This window comes from Galeopterus variegatus, unplaced genomic scaffold, assembly GCF_000696425.1.
Source record: "Galeopterus variegatus unplaced genomic scaffold, G_variegatus-3.0.2 Scaffold845, whole genome shotgun sequence".
In the NCBI taxonomy this organism is placed as follows: domain Eukaryota; kingdom Metazoa; phylum Chordata; class Mammalia; order Dermoptera; family Cynocephalidae; genus Galeopterus; species Galeopterus variegatus.
Genome location: NW_007726956.1, coordinates 58,375 through 78,709, shown reverse-complemented (window position 1 = coordinate 78,709; position 20,335 = coordinate 58,375). Strand labels below are relative to the sequence as shown.

The window sequence follows — 20,335 nt, the reverse complement described above, 5'->3', positions numbered from 1 at the left end:
GGGGGGGGGGGGGGGGGCGGTGCTGCTGTGTCGTGAGGGGAGGAGAGGGCTGGGGCCTGGGTTTTACAGGGAGGCTGGGGCCAGCCTGGGCCTGGGATACAGGAGCGGTGGGGGGCTTGCACTCTAGGACGGGGCTGGGCGGCGGGGCTCGCTCGTGGACCAGGCCCGCGAAGGATATATGTGGAGCAGCTTTGCCGCCAGCTGAGAGGACGGGATGTACCAGGGGTGCATCATGAGAAACATGCGCACCAGCTGCGGGTCCCGCACCTTCCCGGAATCATCTACCTCGGAAGGGTCAAAGAGAAGCGGGCTGACCCTTGGTCCTGCAACGATGATCCCTAAACCCTGCCGTGCAGCCCGACGGGTGTCAGGCCCCTCGGGCCGCACTCCTGCCCCCGCCCACCTCCTGCTTTGCCAGGACTCGGAAACCAGGAGGCAAATTAGAAGGAAAAAGTCGGGTGGGAGAGGGGTAAGGCAGGATCCGAGGGGCTGGAGGAGAGGAGGGGAACCAGCTGGGGCGGAAGGACCCTGGGTGCCCCGGAGTCAAGGATCCACAGGCCATTTCCTGAGAGCTCGGGGGGAAGGGGAACCCCTTCACCACATAAGCCTCCCCCATCAGCCGGAAACAGCTCCTAGGCCGGAGATAGCGAGTTCCTCCGGATCCCGGGGACAGACAGATAATGCCCTCAAGTGTCACAGTCTGGGACCCTGGCCCCCGTCCACCGCTGGCTCGGGAAGAATGGGGAAGGGCAATATTCGACCTGTCTGAAGCGTGCTCGTCTCTCCACCCTCTGATGCAGAGGAGGCTTTCGTTGAAGAGACTGCAGGATGTGGAGCTGGGTGTGCCCCCCCGTAGCACTCACCGAAGGCTTCGATGCAGCCGCGGAGCAGCTCCTCCACCGTGCAGCCCTTGTCCAGGTCCACGGTGCCCGCCATGGCCTCAGGCGCTGGTGGGCTGGGCCCAAGCTGCGCTCCGGGAGCCTCCCACGGGGCTCGGACCAGACAGACCCCTGTCCCGGGAGAGGCAGAGCGGGAGTGTACGGAGGCGCAGGCCGGGGGAGCGGCCTCGGGGGCTGGAACGCGTCGGGGCGGGCACGCCCCCTGCTGGGCAGGGGCGGAGTTGTCGGCCACTGCCGCTCCCGGGGTTAAACGGTCCGGCCCGGGATGGTGCAACCCTCCAGTTGGGAAACCGACCCGCCGAGAGGCTTCCGGCCTACGCTTGGAGTCACAGGAGGGCCAAGGGACTCTACGGGGATGGGGACGAGCCAGGCCTTCGGGGGCTGCTTGTTGCCCCGGCCTCCCGCAGGCCCTCTTCTCCTCGCGCCCTCTCCCCAGAGGCACCTGCAGCGCCCCGCAGCTCGGCTCTGCGCCCCTGCCGCTTCCTCCCTCACAGCCTCCCTTCCCCCGCAAGGTTATTTTGGGAACCCAGAGCCTGAGGGGACCTCGGAGGAATTTCTCCCTGGGATGGGCGGGGGGAGGAGAGAACCCAGGCGTCCTGCCCGCATCGCCCCCTCCCGGGCGCCCAGGGAGGGGAGGCGGGGCCGTGGCGGCCCCCAGGGGCCAGCCCTTGGGGAGGGGCTGGAGTGGAGAGGAACATTCCTGGGGCGGGGGGAGCCTGCTGCGGCCCGGAGGCGGCAGCGGGAAGCCCGAGCCTGGGAACCGCGCGCTCCCAAGCCACCTCCGTGAAGGCCCCAAGGGCCCGGACTCAGCCCTTCCACAGGCCATCTTCCTCCCTAGCCCGGGTCCTGACCCAGGCCCCCACCCCGCACAGGCAAGCTGTGAGCGCACACGGAGTAGGGTGCCCAGAAGGGGGCGCTAGCGCCCTGGGGGTGGCCGATGCGTGCATGACACCCCCAGCAGTTCCGGTCAGTGGCGGGGTCATAGGCACCTTTGCAGGGACAGACACTCACCCCACACCCAAATGTTTCTCCGGAGGCCAGGGAGCTACATTGAGGAACAAGACACCCCGCTCACACACCCCGGTCCACAGGCACTCGCCGCTCATCCTCTGTCTCACACACACAATGGCACCCACACCCCATGCACACCTGCACGAAAGAACCCTCGGGCATCAATCTTGGTAATGTGAGACCTAGAAACAGGCCCTTTCTGGCCTCAGTTTCCCCATAATGAGGGGGGTGGACAGTGGCCTAGCCTAGACGATCTGTGGATGTCCCCTTCCCTAACGCTGCCCCGACTTTGGATGGAGCATCGCCGCCTGCTAAGAGACCCTTAAACGCCGCAGTGGGGCGGGGCTAGGGGCGGGGCCAAGACGGCGCCAAGCCTCCACGAGTTCCTCCCCTCCTGGGTCCCGCCCCCGACAGCGTGGATCCTCGGTAGTCCCGGAGGCTTCAGCCCAAGTCCCGGCTCCCAGCCCCGGTGGGTCCCACCCAGACGGACGCCCCGCCCCAGCCATCCAGGCTGGCCGCTGACCTAGTATGGACACAGCGCTGGGAAGAGAGGCGTGGAGGGTGACGCCGGGGAAAGGGGCTGGAGAGTCCCAGGCCCCGCCCCGGCGGGCGGTCCCCTCCACTTTCCCCCCACCATCCCCCCGCCCTGGGAGGCACCTGCCGGGGTGGGGGATATGGGGGCGATTGCGCAGCTGCTGTTGTGCCCACCAAGAACTAAAAATATTTCTCAACAGAGAGAGGAGTAAGGACGATCCCAAGGAGAATCAATTTATTGGGGAGCAGATGCGGTTGGTCAGACCCCATAAATAGGAGGGGGCGGGGAGCCCGAGGACAGGAGTGGAGCAGTGTCCTTAGTCACGCTGGACTCTAGGACCTCGAGGCTAGGGGAAAATGAGGGTTCCAGGAAGAGGCTTAGAGATCTAACTCCAACACCCCACCCTCTGGATCAGAAGCTGGGGCTGGCCCAAGGGACTGCAAACAGGCTCAAGGGCTGATTTGGGGTCTGGACTGGAGGCTCAAATCATCTCATCAGGGGCTGGCAGGCGCTGACGGGAAGGCTCTACGCCCCAGATCTCCCGGGCGTACTGGGCAATGGTGCGGTCGCTGGAGAACTTGCCCGAGGTGGCTATGTTCCGGATCACCATCCGCGTCCACTCTCTCGGGTTCTACAGGCCAAAGGGAAGCTCTGGGTTCACTATGCCGACGGGGACCCCACGTTCTGCCTCATCTCAGCAAGGGCCACCAAAGCACTGCCAACCCCAACCCAGGACCCCTCACCTTGTATAGGGCACTGACTTTCTCCTGGCATTTAATGTAGTCTTCATAATCCGCAAAGACTTTAAAGCTGGAGGGGAAAGGAGAGGCAGGAAGCTCTATAAGGTCAAGGGCCAAACCCATCTTGTAGCAGTGGACAGCTGGGAACCCGGAGTGTGATGCTGCTTCCGAAGGGGCCTGGCCCCACTATCCAGGACCCCTGTGCAACCCAGCAGCCCCACCTGCGTGGTTCCTGGAGTGGCCTGCTCACCGGTCATGGTGCATGAGCATGTTGACAATGTCCTTGAACAGGTCGGGCTGTTTAGGGGAGAAGAAGCCGCTGCTCAGCTGCTCGATAGTCTGCCGAAGCTCAGGAATGCGGTCATAGTACTCCTGGGCGTTGTACCTGCCAGGGCAGAGCGGTGGTCAGTTCTTTGCAGAAGGTTCCTGACTCCTCCTCCAGAGAAAATCTGGGAAGTCCCAAGCTCCAGGGTCAAAACCCAGGCCCAGCCTGCTGCTGCCCTCCCTGAAGCTGCCATACCCCCTCTGGAGGTCCTCCCCTGGCCGTCCCCTCCCTTCTCTGCTCAGCTTTTCATCCCCAATTTTGTGGATGAGGAAACTTAACCCTGGAGGGGAGAGAAAGGTAAGTGTCGGAGCCAAGGCCCCCAAACAAGTGCTCTGCCTCCCACACACCAATGTGACTCCTAATGGGTTTGCTTCATCCATAAATGGCTTTTGTCCCCCACTATCCCACATGCATCTCTGGCCTCGCCTTCGGGCTCCAAGAGAAGCCAACAGGTCCATCCTCAGGTATGTCCCCTTGAACTCAGACTGTCCAACTGCTCTTCTCCTGCCCAAAGGACAAAGTCTGAACTTTCTAATCAATCCTGACAGGAGAAATTCCTTTCAGTATTTAATAACGCCAGCTCTCATAAGTGGTTGGTGAGAGTGTAAACTGGTACTAACTTTCTGGAAAGCAATTTGGCAATCTGAGTCAAGAACCTTAAGAATTCATACTTTGGGGCTCAAAAATATCCCCTCTTATAATTAAGAAAATAATTGGAGATATGGCATAGGTGCAAAAGTTGTTCATCACAGTAATAGTTAGACTAACAGGGGAAATCAACCTTAATCCAATTATATGGAATGGGTTAAATAAGCTATATCATGTCTACAAGACTGAACACTATACAAACATTGAAAATATTTTGAAGACTATTTAATGACATGGAAAATGTCTCTCCAATGTTAAATAAGATATCAGGATTCAAAATTGTACATACATTATTCCCAACTTTTGAAAGCTATATGTATATGCTTATATATACATATATATTATAGTACTCTATATATACATTATAAATATATATTATAGGTTTATACATTTGAACATATAAACATATAAAATATATATAAACATTAATGCATAAAAGGGGGACTGTGGCTTTAAATCTGGGTGATGAGATTATGGATGACAGTTATTTACATTATAAATATATATTATAGGTTTATACATTTGAACATATAAACATATAAAATATATATAAACATAAATGCATAAAAGGGGGACTGTGGCTTTAAATCTGGGTGATGAGATTATGGATGACAGTTATTTCATTCTTTGTGGTTTTGTATTTTTCCAATCAATGAGCGCATATTACTTTTATGATAAGAAAAAAAATCTCATTTAAAAATAAATCTTTAAAGTAATGCCAGGAAAATATCTCCTCTGAAGAACGGTGTTTCTGACCACACGCAGAGCTGCTACTACTGTGCACATATTTCCCTTTTTGCTGTGGCTTCCAGGAAGCAAAGGATTTCATTTTACTTCCCATTCTAGAACACTCTTATCTCTTAGGGTTGATATAATTTTCTCTTCCTTTTCCTTCTGGTCTGTGTTACTTCTCCCATTTGGTTAACCTTATTTGCCATAAGCTCCCTCAAACATTTTCCAGAATGCCGGTGGCCATAACTAAGACCTTGCACAGCCTTCGCCAGCCTTTCCAGGCATGCCCCCCACTCCCAGCACTGCTCTCTGGCAGCCACACCATGGTGCCCCCCATCCGTGACCCCCGTACCCTCTCTGGTCAAGCTTTTCCACGTCCTCCACCCGCATGCCAAAGATGAAGAAGTTCTCCTCTCCAGCCTCCTCTGCCATCTCCACGTTGGCCCCGTCCATGGTGCCGATAGTCAGAGCTCCGTTGAGCATGAATTTCATGTTGCCAGTGCCTGAGGCCTCAGTGCCCGCAGTGGAGATCTGCTCAGAGAGGTCGGCAGCTGGGATCACTGTGGAGCGGCAGCAGAGGGACCAGGTCACCTCGGGGAAGAACCCCACCCCAGCTGGGGACTCTGGGATGAGGCTGGCCCTCGGCATGACCAGATCCAGAGTCCCCTCCATGCCAATCTGCATCCCTCTTCACCAAGCAAGCATCCCTCTCACTCGCACCCTGCCCTCCACTTCTCGTTGATTCTTGAGAACCTGAGATCCAACCTGGATTCTCCCTGCCTCCATTGTGTGATCTGAAGGGCATCAACAAGGCCCGTGTCCCTGGTAATTTTACCCTATATTGCCTGAAATTCCACCATCAGAAGGACATCCTTGTGGTTTAAGCATTGCCCTCTCCAGATTCTCCTTTGAAGAGCGAGTACCCAGCAAAAGATGACTAGTGTCTCTTCCTGGGACTGAACTCGTCAGAGCCTCCCTCGGGTCCCTGTGGGCAGCTCCCTACCTTTCTCAGCCAGTGAGACTCGGTAGTTCTCCAGGAAGATCACGCGGAGGCGGTCTCCCACCACTGGGTCGTGGTTGACCACATCCCCAATGGCCGTGATGAGCTTGATGATCATCTTGGCCATGTGGTACCCGGGGGCAGCCTGTGGGGGCACAGTCTGGGGTCAGCTCTACAGCCCTAGCCTCACCCCTATCCTGCAACCCAGGCTGACTTCGATTTGGGTATCAAAGGACCAGAGCCCTGGTCTGTGCCCCAGCTTCTCACCTTCCCTCCAATCATCACAGTCCGAGGCACAAAAAACTTATTGGGCTCCTTTTTGATGCCTGTGGAGAAGAGAGGGGTCAAGCGGGCCAGCTTTTCCCTCCTGGTAGCAGCCCCTGACAGCACCCATCCAGCCAGAGCCTGGGCTGGAAGACAGTAGGCCTGACTTGGGCAGTCACTTGCTATGTGACTGTCACCTTCCCCCTCTGAGCCTGTTTGCCCATTTGTGAAATGGGGATACTTCCACGTCCCAAGAGTTGTCACAAGGCCTAAGGAGATATTGGTTAGGCAGCGTGTACTATACCAGGAGGTACACAGAGGGGGAGAACTGAGGGACAGGGCAGAATCCTAGCCACTCACGGTTGTACAGGGTGATGACATGGAGGCAGTTGAGGAGCTGGCGCTTATATTCATGAATTCGCTTCACCTGGATGTCAAAGAGCGAGTTGGGGTTGATATGGACTTTGTACTCGCTCTCTAGGTACGCAGAGAACTTCAACTTGTTTTCCTGGAGGCAGGGGAGAGGGGACGGCTCACCAATAGGCCTCGGCCTCGGAAACACTACAGTCCTCACTTCCTTCCACTCAGGCCTGGGAGGGAAGGTGACAGGAGGCTCACTTGCTACCTTCATCCACTCCTGCACCAGGGCAGACATGGCTAATCAATGTCAGCACTCTTCCCGTGAGGTCAGATGATGCCTTCCCACCATAGACTCCACCAGGCAACTTTTACCAATGGCCTGGCATTGGCAGGAGAGATGAGCTCTATTCGTCGTGCCTGACCCAGACCTCTGGCCCCTCCAGCACTCTCCACATGCCGACCCTGTCACAAGTGTCCCAGGTCGCAGCCCTCCGCACCTGCTTCACTTTGGCCACATCCCGGATAAAGGCTTCATCATCCACGTAGGCTAACAATTTGCGCAGCTGGTCCAGGTCCGAGATATAGTCCTCCCCGATGCGCTGTGGAAGATGGCTCTCCGTCAAGCTCATCCCCCTGTCCTCCCTCCTCCAGACACAGAGGGTCAGCCAAACCCCCACCACCCAGCAGACTGCTCCTGGAGCCCTCCTGGCTCCTCCCTCTCCAGCCTCGCAGCTGGAGCATGATGCATCCATGTCCACCTTCCTCCTCGCCCAACCTTGAGCTCTGATGGCTGACCCCACCTGACCCCAGCAGGACTTCCTGGCTTCCTGGCCTTTCCTCACGCTGGCATGACCTTGAGCCTCCTCTACCAGATGCCTGCCCCCTTCCAGTCCCATTTCAGATGTGACCCGTGGATGACCCCATTAGACTGTGAACTTCACCACACTGACCTCCATAGCAAGGGCCTCCATTAGCTCATAAGGCACCCTCATGCAAATAAGAAAATAGGGCCCCTTCCCCCAGGCGGGTGCAAGGCTTGGGGAATGCAGCACAGGATGGACTTCAGCCCTCAGCTGGGAGCCCTTGTACAGTGAACCACATACACAATCATATCCATCTGATCCCTGCAGTGTCCTGTGTTGACCCTACTGGCCACACAGTGGCCTCTCACCTCAGCAATGACTTCTGCCAGCCCGGGGTTACACAGAACCAGCCAGCGCCGAGGGGTGATGCCATTGGTCTTATTCTGAAACTTATGAGGCTCCAGCTCATAGAAGTCCTTAAAGCTACAGGATGGAGTTGGATGGGGGTCAATACTCAGCCCTGTGGGATGAAGGCCTCCTCTCTGGGACCCCTACCCTGGTCTCTTGCTGAAAGGGGTCTCGGGTGGGGGATGCAGACCTGGGGAAGGTGGGGGGTGATGTGCGTAAGATGGGGTCATCTCGGGCCAGGACTGTGCTTCAAGGGGTTCTGGTACTTGTAAGAGCGACACCACCTGTGGAAGGGGTCAGCTGGGGAATACCATGAATGGTCGATGCCCTGGCGGTGAAGGCGCGGGGCCTATACAAGGCAGGTGTGTTGCGTGGGCGGGGCCTGCTTAGAGGGGCGGGGTCTGGAGAGCGGGGCTCACATGGTCTTCTTGAGGATCTCGGAGTGGATGCGAGCCACGCCGTTGACGGCGTGCGAACCGGCAATGCACAGGTGTGCCATGTTGATGCGCTTCACCGCGCCCTCCTCCACGAGCGACATGCGACGCAGCCGGTCTACGTCCCCTGGGAATGCTGCAGCCACTCGCTGTGCGGGGAGAGCCCAGACCCTGGACCAGGACTCAGGAACCCGGGCGCCAGCTCCGTACCTCCAGAGCTCCGCCTATAGCTCTACCTGCGCCAGTCTCAGGACACCTCTTCCGCTCCCCGCTCCCAGGCCCTAGACTGGATTCCCACCCTCCAACTCCCCCCGAACCCCCGCGCCTCCCTGACTCACGTTAAGGAAGCGCTGGTTGATCTCGTAGATGATCTGGAGGTGCCGCGGCAGCAGCGTCTCGATGAGGTGCACGGGCCAGCGCTCCAGGGCCTCGGGCAGCACCGTGTGGTTGGTGTAGGCACAGGTCTTCACTGTCACGTCCCATGCCTGGCACACGGGGTGGGGAGTCAGGACACCAGGCAAAGCCCTAAGGCTGCTACAGGACCAGGTGCCCTGACACCTGCCATCTGGCGTCAATTCCCACTTGTTCACTCCACTGGCATCCTTCCACCCCCAAAACTGGGAAGGGAACCCTGAGGCAGGGAGGGTCAGGCAGGGGTGGAGGGGTCCCGAAGCCCACCTTGTCCCAGTCCAGCCGCTCCAGGTCTACCAGAATCCTCATAAGCTCTGGGATGGCCAAGGAAGGGTGGGTGTCATTGAGCTGGATGGCCACCTGTGGGGGAGGGGGACTGGGAATCAGTCCAGGCTTCAAACCAAGTGCTATCTATGGTCACTGACCTTTGCAGACCTTTTCAGAGCCCCCTTTCCCCGCCTGCCATGGTTCTATGTCTGAGCTGGGGGCAGAGGTGCTGATGGGGGCAGCTGGTGGTCCAGAGAAGTGGGGGAGCCCAGGTTATGTGCTTGTTGATTGGGGATCCTCAGCAAGCCACATGCCCCCCACACACATACACCTAGCCTCCACCTCCCCATCTATACAATGGGCAGGCAGGCTGAGGCTGAAAGGGAGAAGCATGGCACATGCTGCACAGGGTGCAAAGGGCCGCCCTTCCACAGGCATGATACCTTATCCGGGAAGGCATCGAAATTCGTGCGCACGGGATCACGGCAGCCGAACTTGGAAGACTTGAAGCGGCGGATGATGTCTTGGAGGGTGGCGGCCACTACGAAGTATTCCTGCTTCAGCCGAAGCTCCTTCCCCTCGAAGAACTAGGAACAAGGCAAGGTGGGATGGGGCCAAGGTGACAGGGGCATGGCCTAAAGGTGCTGTGGGTGTGGCCAGGAGAGTCCCACCCACACCAAGACGCCTGAGCCCTGAACAGCCCTCTCCTCTAGGACCCAAGGTGCTTTCCCCCACCAAGTAGTAGTGGGGGACGGTGTCAGGAAGGGGGACATACAAGGACTAGGAGTGTTGCAGTTGTTGTCAGGGAACAGCTCCTCCATAGTATCCTCCCCTAACCTACTTCCCTCAGGATTCAGGTATCTTCCCACACAAAGGACTTGGGGTGGGGAGAACAGGACATAATACAAGGCCAGCAATATGCCCTGGGTGTGACTAGGGCACCAGCAAGTGTCCCTCCCCAGCTCTCCCTGACTCAGGCTTCCTGCTCCCAGCCCAGGGGGTGACGCACATTATCATTGGGGTACAGGACACGAGAGATGTTCTCAGCCAGGTTGCGGTCCAGCACAGCCTGGATGTAGCCACCGACGTTGACTGAGGGGCAAAAGTGGGGACAGGGTCAGGCTTGGGCTGAGCGTGGGCCGGAGGTGGGCTGGGGCTGCTGCCTACCAGCGGATGAACTCACAGTCCTTGAGGTTGAAATCATTGGGTGCCTTGGCTGACCAGAGGCGCATGGTGTTGACAATGTTGTTGCGGTAGCCTGGCACCGGCGTGTCGTAGGGCATGGCTAATACCACCTGTGGGGGCACCTGCTGTCAGGAACTGGACAGTCTGCCAAGGGTGCCAGCCCTGGGCATCTGCCTGTGTCTGACTCCTGGAGCCTCTGTTGCTCTCAGGTCTTGAACTCAAGGTTTTGCCCCTGCACTCTGCCAACTCCCAACCCTGTGCTGGCATTTACTAGCTAGGTGACCATGAGCAAACCCCATAATCTCTGTGGACATCATCTATAAAGAGAGATATAGACCCCAACACCTCCCCCAGACACCCCCAACTCCTGCCTTGTCAGGATGTTGTGAGGATAAGGGGCTGGCCGGTTAGCTTAATTGGTTAGAGCACAGCCTTGTAACACCAAGGTCAAGGGTTTGCTTCCCTGTACCTGCCAGCCGCCAAAAAAAAATGTTGTGAGGATTATGGGAAGAGACAGTGACAAGCCCAGAGCCCAAGGGGGGACTCTGTTGGTGACCACTCTGATAGGGCTGAGCAGACTAGATGGGCCTGAGCAAAAGCTGGAGGACACTTTGGACTCACGAGAGAGCTGGGAGAACCTGGGGTCAGGCTAAAGGGCTCACAGAGGTCAAGTCCACCTAAGAGGCTGGTTGACCACAGGGCTAATTAGCTGTGACTAATGCTGGCCCCACCTCCTGCAATTAGCAAACATCACTAATTGCTGCCAATAACTGCTTGCTACCACGGTGCCAGGGGCGCATCCACTCCTCCAAAGTAGCCTCTTTAAAGAGCATGACCCTCCTTCCCCTCCACCAAGTAACCCTGATTGGAGCACAGTGGAAGCTGCTGTTCCGAGAGGGGAAGGACTGACCCAAGAGCATACAGCCAGGCGGGCAAGGTGGCCAGAGCCAGGGAAGCCAGTTCTCCTGCCTTCTAGCCAGAGCTTCTAGTGCCAGGCTGCCATGTACACCTGGCATGTACCGCCAGCAGTGCCTGCTGGGCCTTAGCCTGGATGAGAGCAAAACAATCGCCCAATTCTGAAAGCCTAGAGGTTTCTGTGCAGCCCTTCTGAAGGCTGATGACCTGCAGCCACAGCAAGAGGATTGACTGAACCAGGATGCAGACACCTAGTATGGCTTTAGGCTCCCTCTAACTTACTGTGTGTCCTTGAACAAGTCAATTTCTCTCTCAGGGCCTTAATTTTTTCCCATCCCCATTTATTTATTTATTCATTCATTCATTCATTCATTCATTGGCAGCTGGAGGGTACAAGGATTGAACCCCGGACCTTGGTGTTACCAGCACCACGCTCTAACCAACTGAGCTAATTGGCCAGCCCCCATCCCCCTTTCTGAGCTGTTGCTTTGCTTTCTGTCAAGCCCCCAGTTCAGATGGGCAGGGCAGGATCAAGTCACTGTGATAGTCCTTTGATAAGTCTGGGGGTGTGGAGAGGAGCTGGATCAGGGGAGAGATGCTGGTGAAACCCGCAGCCTCTCTCCTCCTCCCAGCCTCCCACTGAGCCTGGCTCCCTGTGACTCTCCAGCCTCTCCTGGCTCCAGCTGCATGACCTTGAGTAAGTCACTTAAGCTCTCTGAGCCTCAGTGTCCTCAGTCGTGAAACAGCACTGGGTCCAGTAGCCTCCAGGCTCTTTCCCTGTTTCCTCCTTCCTCTAGGAGCTTCCTGCGCCTCCTACCCCCTCGCTGCATTCCCCACACCCCATGGCTGTATCCTCACCTGTGTGTCCACCCACTTGGCGCCCTGGCTGGTGTGCTCCACTCGGCCATAGAAGTGCACAGGCAGCGTGAACTCGGGTCGGGCCTTCTCCCAGGGGTTGCCATAGCGAAGCCAGTCATCAGCCTCCTCCATCTGAGCCCGAGGCAGGTCAGGGGAGGAAGGGGGGCAGCGTCAGGCCCAGGTGCTCACGCCACAAAGGGCGGTGGGCAGGGCAGCGGCAGTGGGCCTGGTGTGTCAATTAAGGGCTCTGGGATGGCTGCTTGGTTTGGTGGGCTATCCAGTGGGACATGGTATGTCCCAAGCAGACCACAGGTGCGGACCACCTGTTCCACAGGTCACCAACTGGCTTTGGGGCAAGGGGGAAGGGGCAAGGATGCTTTCCACAAAGGCTGGGGCTGGTTCTGGACCTATCCAGTGATGGATGACCAAATGGGGGTCCTCTCCATCATGACTGGGCCCCACAGGTCAGGGCCAAGTGCTCACCTGCCAGCCTCCGCTGATCTTCTGGTTAAAAATCCCAAACTCATAGCGGATCCCATAGCCATAGGCAGCCAGGCCCAGTGTTGCCATGGAGTCCAGAAAGCAGGCTGGGGTGCAGGAAGGTGGGTGTCAGGAACCCAGCAGGAAGGAACCCTTCTGCCCACCCACCCCCTGCAACCCTATCTACATACCTGCCAGCCGGCCCAGGCCCCCGTTGCCCAGACCTGCATCCTCCTCGATTTCCTCCAGCTCTTCCATGTCCAGCCCCAGCTAGTGGAAGGTGGCAGTGGTCACCGCCAAGTGTCAGCAGGGGAATCCCACAATCTGTAATGCTCACCCCACCTCCCACCTCCCCCACATACCTGGTAGGTGGCCTCATCACAGGCATTTTCCAAGGCCAGGTTCACCATGGTGTTTTGTAGCGTCCGTCCTATGTAGAACTCCAAAGACAGGTAGTAGATCCTCTGCCCAGAGAGACAGATGGGCACGGGAGGGGAGTCAGGGCCATCCCCCAACATTCAGCCAGGCCCAGCTCAGCCTGGTCCCATCACCCTTCTGCCCCACTCCCAGGCTCCAGCATGTACCATCCCTGTCTCCAATTTTTTCTTCCCTCTCAGAAGAAACTTCTCAGGCTTTGGGGCCTAACAGGTGAGGTTCTGGTCCCAGTATTCCTCTGACTTTGGACAAATCGCTTCCTTCTCGGGCCTCAGTTTCCTCATCTGGAAAATGGGGCTGGCCATACCTACCTGAAGGACTGAGGTGCTTAAGAGAGGTGGGAACCCCTTCTGCTGCACACATGCCTCCCCATAGCCCATCAGGGTGTCAAGACAAAGAGAAGCACCTCCAAGCGCTCACAAAGAGGGCAAGGCCAAGGCCCAGAGAAAAGAGTCACTTGCTCAAGGTCACACAGTGACTCAGGGCTAGAGATTGTCACTTCCCATCCTTGCAGTGCTCAGTTCCCCTTGGCTCTCAAGCCTCAGTTCCAAAAAGGGGACAGAGAGGCACCAGGAGCTAGGATGCTGATAGTGCCTGGTCTCCTGGTTTCGTGGGTCTCCTCCCTGCCCCACCCCCACTCCTCACTGTGGGGTGTTAGGTTGCTGACATTTACCAGTGACCCCACCAGACACTTGATCCCTGCCGCCCCAGCTGCCCCAGCCTCGCCCTGCCCGCTGCACAGGCACGTCATGCAAAAATTCAATGACGCATCCTCCCAATCCAGGTCCAACCCAGGCCACAGGCGCCTTCCTGCCCACCAGCAGCCCCCCCAACCTTCTCTGAGTGGACACTGGGCCTTTGCAACCAGCCCACCTATCCTGAGCCCCCTGACCTGCCCCTGCCCCAGGTTTCTCTCCCTGGGTTGGGCCTGGCACCCCTGGAATTCTCCAACCACAGGAAACTGGAGTGACGCTTTATTTTGCTGCAGAACACCCTGACCCCAGGAAGGGGCAGCCCACTTGATCAAGATCTCATGGCTACCTGGCAGGGACCCCAGCCCATCCCCCGCCCTCGGGGTGCCCCAGCAGCACCTTGGGGTCCTTCTCATAGTAGTGCTGCTGCGTGCGGATCCAGCGACCCACAAGGTGGTCACGCACGGTGTGGGCCAGTGCAAAGTAGTAGTCTCGTGGGGTGGCCACGTTGCGGTCCTTGACGAGTGTGAAATGTAGGTGCCGGTTGAAGTTCTTTTTCAGCTCGGCCACGTTCTCCACGCCAGCCAGGCCACGCACGCTGATTTGCTTTCTCTTCTCATGGTCCGACAGGGGCCGGGACATGGCTGCAGAGGGTGGGCCGGACAGACGGACAAGTGGACACTACCTTGGTGGTGCCTCCAGCCAGGGAGTGGAACTCTCCAGCCGCAAGGGGATTTAAAGCCTGGCTCCCAGCAGCATGCCCCGCCTTCCCTCACGATGGGAGGGTCTTGGCCTGGCAGCTCAGGCAGCTATTTTGGGGTGAGGGGAGGGGAGGAGGAACGAGCTCTGCCAGGCCCAACCCGGCTTGTTCACAGTCTGTACTGACCCACTTCCTCCAGGCCTTGTACATAGGTCTTCTGTCTTGTCTCTTGTCCCTGTCCTTTTGCAGGGTTGGAGACAGGATGCAGCAGGCAAAGTGCTGGATTGGGAGGCCTGATTAGTGCCGATCAGCCATGTGACTTTGGCTAGGGCTTTCCCCAGTCTGTGCCCTTTTCCTGGGTGATAGATGAAGGGAGGGACTGGGTGCTTGATCAGTGCTCCTTAGAGAGTAAGGGGCTGTCAAGGGGGACAGGTGTTAAGGGGGCAGGAGGTCCAGCCCCAGAGGTCTAGACTCACTTGCCCTTCATCAGAGCTGCTTGGCTTGTAGACATTTACCTGGAGAGACTGCAAAGCACAGGCTGGATGGGCTCTGTCCAGCTCACCATGGCAGCCCTTCAGTGGACTGGGGAGGCTGCATGTCGTGGCAAGAAGGGCCGGGACCCCCTGCAGGCTGAGGTTCAATGTGCTCTGGACAGAAGAGATGCAGCTAGCAGGGAGGACACTGGGCATCTGTGAGAAGGGGGACCAGGACCCTAGGTTCCAGAGGATAGCGTGGGGAGGTTGCTTGAGGCAGGGCCACTGCCCTCACACCACCCCCACCAAAGCCAGGCCTTTCTGAGCTTCCCCTGTTGCTGTCCCTCAAGGAGCTCTGAAGTGACCTTTTGGAGAAGGATAGTCAGATTACAGGCCAGCTCTAGATAGAGGCCTCCCACCTGGAGCCAGGGCCCCTGGGAACTGTAGTCCTGTGAGCCACAGGGGTGGCAGAATCGGAAGCATTCCCCACCAACTCATAACATCAGTGAGTGGCGATGCAGTCTCCCTGTGACCCAGCTGCTAGGTAAGTGACTGGAGGCCTTCTCACTCCCTCCTCCCACCTGGGGCCACACACCGGGCAGGGATTCAAGGGGTCAGGGTTCCAGCTGTGACCTCACTTGGAAAATGGGAGCTGAAGCTGCGCCTCAGGAATTTTGCATCACCATCCGCACAGCCTAGCAGCTTCAGGCCCTTCCTTTTGAGGCTTTGGCTGCCCACCATTCACTGCTCGTGTCCTGGCCCCAGCACTGACTTGCTGTGTGAACTTCATCTGGTTGCTTTCTCTTTCTGAGCCTTGCATTCCTTCCTCAAATTTATACTTGAATGAGACTATAAATCCCTGCCTTATCCAGAAGCTGCCTCCTGATCTTGTGGGGGCAGACTCTGGATCCTGCTTTGTTCTTTGAGAGAAAGGAAACCAGGACTTTGTGCTATTTCAAAGGCTGCCTGGGCCCCCCAGGGTGGTGGGCCGGTTGAAGTGAAGAATTGGGTGTTCTGTTCTGAGGGCCAAGGAAGCAGGTCAGAGGCCTGGGCAGCTGCAGGATGCTATTGAGAGCCTGGTTCAGGGAAGGCCAAGCTGTTTCCGAGCCACTGCAGACCCAGCCCTGGAATTACAAGTTCAGTGTAATGGCCAAGCTGCAAGTCCTACCCAGGACTGATTGCCAAGCCCTGCCTTACCCCTGCCCCCAAGCGGTACTCCCCCACCGCTCTCCCATAGCTCCATGTGTCCAAGTAGAGAAAAAAGACCGGGAAGAACACACCAAAATGTGCCTCCATGGATGTAGTGGGGATGTGGAAATTCTTTTCTTACATTTTTCTGTATTTTCCAACTTTTTTCTGTTTTGGCAGCTGGCCAGCATGAGGATCTGAACTCTTGACTTTGGTGTTATCAACACCATGCTTTAACCCAGTGAGGTAACTGGCCAACCCTCTTTTTTCGTCTTCTATATATCATATTTCAAAGAGGAATAGGGGCCAGCCCGTGGCTCACTCGGGAGAGTGCGGTGCTGATAGCACCAGGGCCACGGATTCGGATCCCATATAGGGATGGCCGGTTTGCTCACTGGGTGAGCGTGGTGCTGACAACACCAAGTCAAGGGTTAAGATCCCCTTACCGAGGCCGAGCCCATGGCGCACTCAGGAGAGTGCGGCACTGGGAGCGCAGCAGCGCTCCCGCTGCGGGTTCGGATCCTATATAGGGATGGCCACCGGCGGCTGAGCGCGGTGCGGAATAGGATTGAGGGGAAAAAAGAATGCTCGGCGGCTCTCTGGTCTCTTCGGTGCACAGCTGCATCCTCAGCCCATGCTCCTGGGCTGTACCCTATCCTCCACCCAGTACCTATCTCTGGCTTGGCCCTGCATCTAAGGTTCCCCCAAGTCCCTTGGCGGGTTGCTGTGAGTTGAGCTCCTTGGCAGTCACTGCTAGACAAGTGGTAAGCTCACTAACCATGCTGTCACCTAACATCCCAATCCTGGCAGCATGCTTTGGCCACACAACCCTTCCTTACACTGACTCCTACAGCCTGAAGACCTTACCTTCCTGCCGCTAAGGACCTGGTCCCAATTGACCATCCCCAGCTTCTCATCCAGTCCTTTCCAGCTGCTGGCCACAAGGCCGCCTATTCCTCCTGCACTCAAGGTAGTGTCTGCACTGTCTGCACTCTCCCGGGACATTTTTAGTGGGCCACACACATGCTTCTGACTTGTTTTTCCAACTACTTTTCTTGTGGTTTCTTTCAATCTGTCTTGCCAGCGGCCCCCACCCAAACTATTTCCAGGCTCTTTTCCCGGGAGTGACACCCCCACAGGGGCCCCTCCTTTATTTTGCATACCCAAGCTCAGTGTACTCAGAAGATGGAGACTCAGACTCACCTTCTTTCATTTCCTCCTCCCTCCTTCACCCCCATCCCTGTGTTGTGTGCACACTCACTTTAACAAACCCTGAGACCACACTTTTAAACATGAACTCTAACTCAAGGTCTATGTCCAACTAAATTTCTAACCAGAAACCCAGCCTCCTTCCCTGGACCAATCTTGGGTTTTTCCAGAGCACTTGGCTGGGTCTCAGTAACAGAGCCCTAAGGCTAACCTTTCCCCAATGGAACTTCTCTCTCACCAGGCAGAGGGGGTGGTGACACTGCTGTAGCAGCAGAAACTGTAGCAGGGCCATCACAACAGGACACAGCAGAGGGCATTTTCCCTGCCCTAGGCATCTTAAAACAAGTGAGCAACTGGAACTTCTCTCTCACCAGGCAGAGGGGGTGGTGACACTGCTGTAGCAGCAGAAACTGTAGCAGGGCCGTCACAACAGGACACAGCAGAGGGCATTTTCCCTGCCCTAGGCATCTTAAAACAAGTGAGCAAGTGTTTCCCATCTCTCCCTGATTCTGCCACAAAAGGCAGGTGCGTGCTGCGGTTCTGAGGGCCAAACCTCCCTGCTCTCTCTTCCATTTCAGGGCCTCCAGCACCTTGGAGACTGATGCCTTTGTCAGCCACTTTGGTACTCTCTGAAACCTTAACAAAGGCTGACGGCAGGGAGCAGAGAGGGAGTGAACACAGGAATGGAGCTGGCCCCAGGGGACAGAGACAGAGGAGATAGCTGAGCTGTGGTTAAGTCATTTATTGATTTTATTTCTAAAACCCACATAAGCGCCACTTTGCCGCTTCCACAGCTTCAAAGAGCTAATTAATCGCCCTATGAGCCCACCAGGGAAACCGAGCTTGTGGGGTAAGCAATGAGGTGAAGCCAAGGTCGAGGAGGATAGCCAGGCCCCAGGCCCTGCCCCCATTCTGTCAGTTAAGGACAGGGAAGAGATCTTCCCCTAAGTCAACGGAAGTTTAAAAGTTGGTTAGGGAAACCGCCCAAACCTGCCTTGCTTCCGAGGATTCCTCAACCCTACAGGCCCAATAGCAAATTTAGTACAGGCATCCCAGATGCGGCCCAGACACCCCAGCTCCACTCCAAGTAAATGACAAGAGCCAGCCTCAGTCCAGCTTAAAACTGGAAAGCAGCTCAGGCCACTTGTCATCCCCAATGGCCAGGTGGCGAAGTCAGCAGGAGCCTGCAGTGCCTTGGCCTCCCTAAAGGCAAGGCAGCTGGGGAAGCAGGACAGCTCTATGCGCCTCTCCCCAGGAACTGGGCAAGCACCTCACCACCTTATGGAGATTGCACCCAAATTTTTCTGGTGCCACAATGGGTACTATCCACTGCCCAAAACATGAAAAAAGACAGCCTAAGACCCTTTGCAAAGAAGTGCTCACAAAGCAGAAGTTTGGGCACTTTATCTTGCCCCCAGCACTCCCCAAAGCCTGCAGTGCTGGCAGGCTGCAAGTCACCAGCAGAGAAAGAAAAAAGCCACTTGGCGGTTTTAATTTTAGCTGCTGTGCCTGATGGGCTGGATTAGTTGGCTTGACCTTTAGTGTTGATATCTCCCCAGGCCCAGGGCCTTAGTCAGGTGGCAGCTGCCAGGCACAAATCACAACTGGAGCTCATCAAATGTGGGGGTCCAAAGCCCAGGGAAAGGCCTTCAAAAGGACAGACTAGACATGAGGGGTAACCTAAGGAGGGGGAGAATGTGGTTCTTGGCTATATTAACTAGTAAACAAGGGAGACAGTGGAGCCACCCACACACTCAGCTTCAACCACCAAAGCCACATGCAGGGAGGCAGGTGGTAGGCTTCCTTAATTAATGTCCCACAGTTTCACCCTGGGACAAAGGGGAGGACTGGGGCCAGGTGCTGAACACAGGCAAGGTAACTTTGTTGTGGTGGTGGTTGAGGAGATTTAAGAGAAAGAAAATAAAAACACCCAGAAAACCACACTGCTCTTTTATTCAATGGAACATCCCCCCTTTAGTGCAGTGTTGAATCAAACACCGAAAAAAAAAGGCCAGAGAAATTTCTGCAGATAAACCAGTGAAGAGAACGCGCATTATACATTATTGTCAACATAATCACTCCATGAAGGGCAGGAAGGGGAAGAAGCAGAATGGAAAACAAGGGGCTCAAGCCCCTAGACACTGCAAAACATTCAGACATTTGGGATTAAAATAAAATGTTAACGTAAACCTTCCAGGAAGGGGAGGAGCAAATGGAGTCTGAGGCAGCCTAGGCTGTCGGGAGCACAAAGGGCTCCAGGCCGGCAGATATGCCCAAAGCGGTTCAGGCTGTCCCCCTCACTGCTGGCAGGTGGGCCATGGTGGACACGGAGCACAGAACCTGGAGATGAACCCACACTCAGTGACTTTACAAGACTCTCTTGACAAGGGTGACAGACAGAAAACTCCACACTTAAAAAAACCAAATATCTTTGGGGGTGGCTGTGAAACCTTGAAAAACGTAGAACCAAGGGAACCCCCTGCTAGCCTGACATTAATGGCCAAAGCCTGTGCCTAAAACCATTTGCTCCCCTCTCCTTGGCAAGGGGATGAGGAATGGAGAGAAGGGGAAGGAATCTAATTGCAGCAGAAGACCGGGGAGAGCATCTCCTTGGACGGAGTCTGAAGAAAGGAAGAGATAAGGAAATAACAAAGGAAAAAGAAAAAAATTAATAAAAATTTCACGATATGGAGCCAGCGTGTTCAGATTCCGTCCACAAAAATAACTCAGGCTGCTTTGCCGAACCATCCTGTCCACCAGGGGCGCTGCTGAGGCTGTCTGCCTGGAAGGGTCACCAATGGGCGCGGAAAGTCCTCACTCTCATGGCTCGGGCCATCGCCGCCGCTGGGAGAGATCCTGGCGGCCCAGTTTTGGGAGAGGCAAAGGGAGTTGGGTGAGGAGAGAAAGAAGACAAAGACACTCGATGCTACGGGGCGCCAGGAGAGCCCAAGCTGGCGCCCCTACTACCACCTGCCCGTTCCCCAGCGAGTCCTCAGTCGCTGGGCCCAGCCCGGTGCGTGCACACACACACATGCGTGCACACACAATCACATGCGTGCGTCCCAATGTCTGGCTCCATATGGTGAGGTTCGGCATGTTTAAACGAGACCAATTCTCTCTATATATAATATATATTTTCTTAAAAAATGAGTCTAGTTCTGTGGTGGAGGCGGTGGGGGAGCTGGAGGCATCCCGAAGGGCGGCATGCCCGCCACCCCCATGCCCATCATGGTGACAAAGTTAGAAGGGTCCATGGGAGGCGGAGGAGGGGGGGGCGGGGCATACATCATGCCGGCGGAACCAGGTGGCGGAGGCGGCGGAGGGGGGGGGGCCCCGGGCGGCAGAGGCGGCTGGACCCCGGGG

At 56.4% G+C, this 20,335-nt stretch overlaps 3 protein-coding genes across 4 annotated transcripts in view; all 3 read right to left on the bottom strand.

Moving 5' to 3' along the window:
- RASGRP2 (RAS guanyl releasing protein 2 (calcium and DAG-regulated)) overlaps positions 1–1,128 on the bottom strand; it is a 12,363-nt gene extending 11,235 nt beyond the window's left edge. Inside the window, exons 1-2 of the mRNA XM_008572885.1 lie at positions 864–1,128; positions 179–281 (exon numbers count right to left, since the gene is read on the bottom strand). Of these exons, the coding sequence (XP_008571107.1) occupies positions 179–281; positions 864–936 (176 nt within the window). The 5' untranslated portion in view covers positions 937–1,128. The remainder of the gene's footprint in view (positions 1–178; positions 282–863) is intronic.
- A 1,525-nt stretch (positions 1,129–2,653) lies between these two features.
- Positions 2,654–14,413, bottom strand: PYGM (phosphorylase, glycogen, muscle). Its single transcript, XM_008572868.1, has 21 exons — positions 14,289–14,413; positions 13,802–14,046; positions 12,638–12,739; positions 12,467–12,545; positions 12,279–12,382; positions 11,796–11,927; positions 10,021–10,132; positions 9,847–9,929; positions 9,281–9,424; positions 8,838–8,930; positions 8,498–8,644; positions 8,145–8,308; positions 7,686–7,800; positions 7,012–7,113; positions 6,515–6,662; positions 6,158–6,216; positions 5,894–6,035; positions 5,243–5,450; positions 3,436–3,570; positions 3,189–3,255; positions 2,654–3,076 (listed from the first exon to the last, which is right to left on the bottom strand). Exons 2-21 carry the CDS (start codon positions 14,042–14,044, stop codon positions 2,927–2,929), a joined length of 2,529 nt encoding a protein of 842 aa, XP_008571090.1. The 5' UTR covers positions 14,045–14,046; positions 14,289–14,413; the 3' UTR covers positions 2,654–2,926.
- A 4,492-nt stretch (positions 14,414–18,905) lies between these two features.
- The window catches only part of SF1 (splicing factor 1), a 12,738-nt gene continuing 11,308 nt past the window's right edge, over positions 18,906–20,335 (bottom strand). For both annotated transcript variants that reach the window (XM_008572866.1, XM_008572867.1), the window contains exon 12: positions 18,906–19,828. In XM_008572866.1, the coding sequence (XP_008571088.1) occupies positions 19,764–19,828 (65 nt within the window). In that variant the 3' untranslated portion in view covers positions 18,906–19,763. The remainder of the gene's footprint in view (positions 19,829–20,335) is intronic.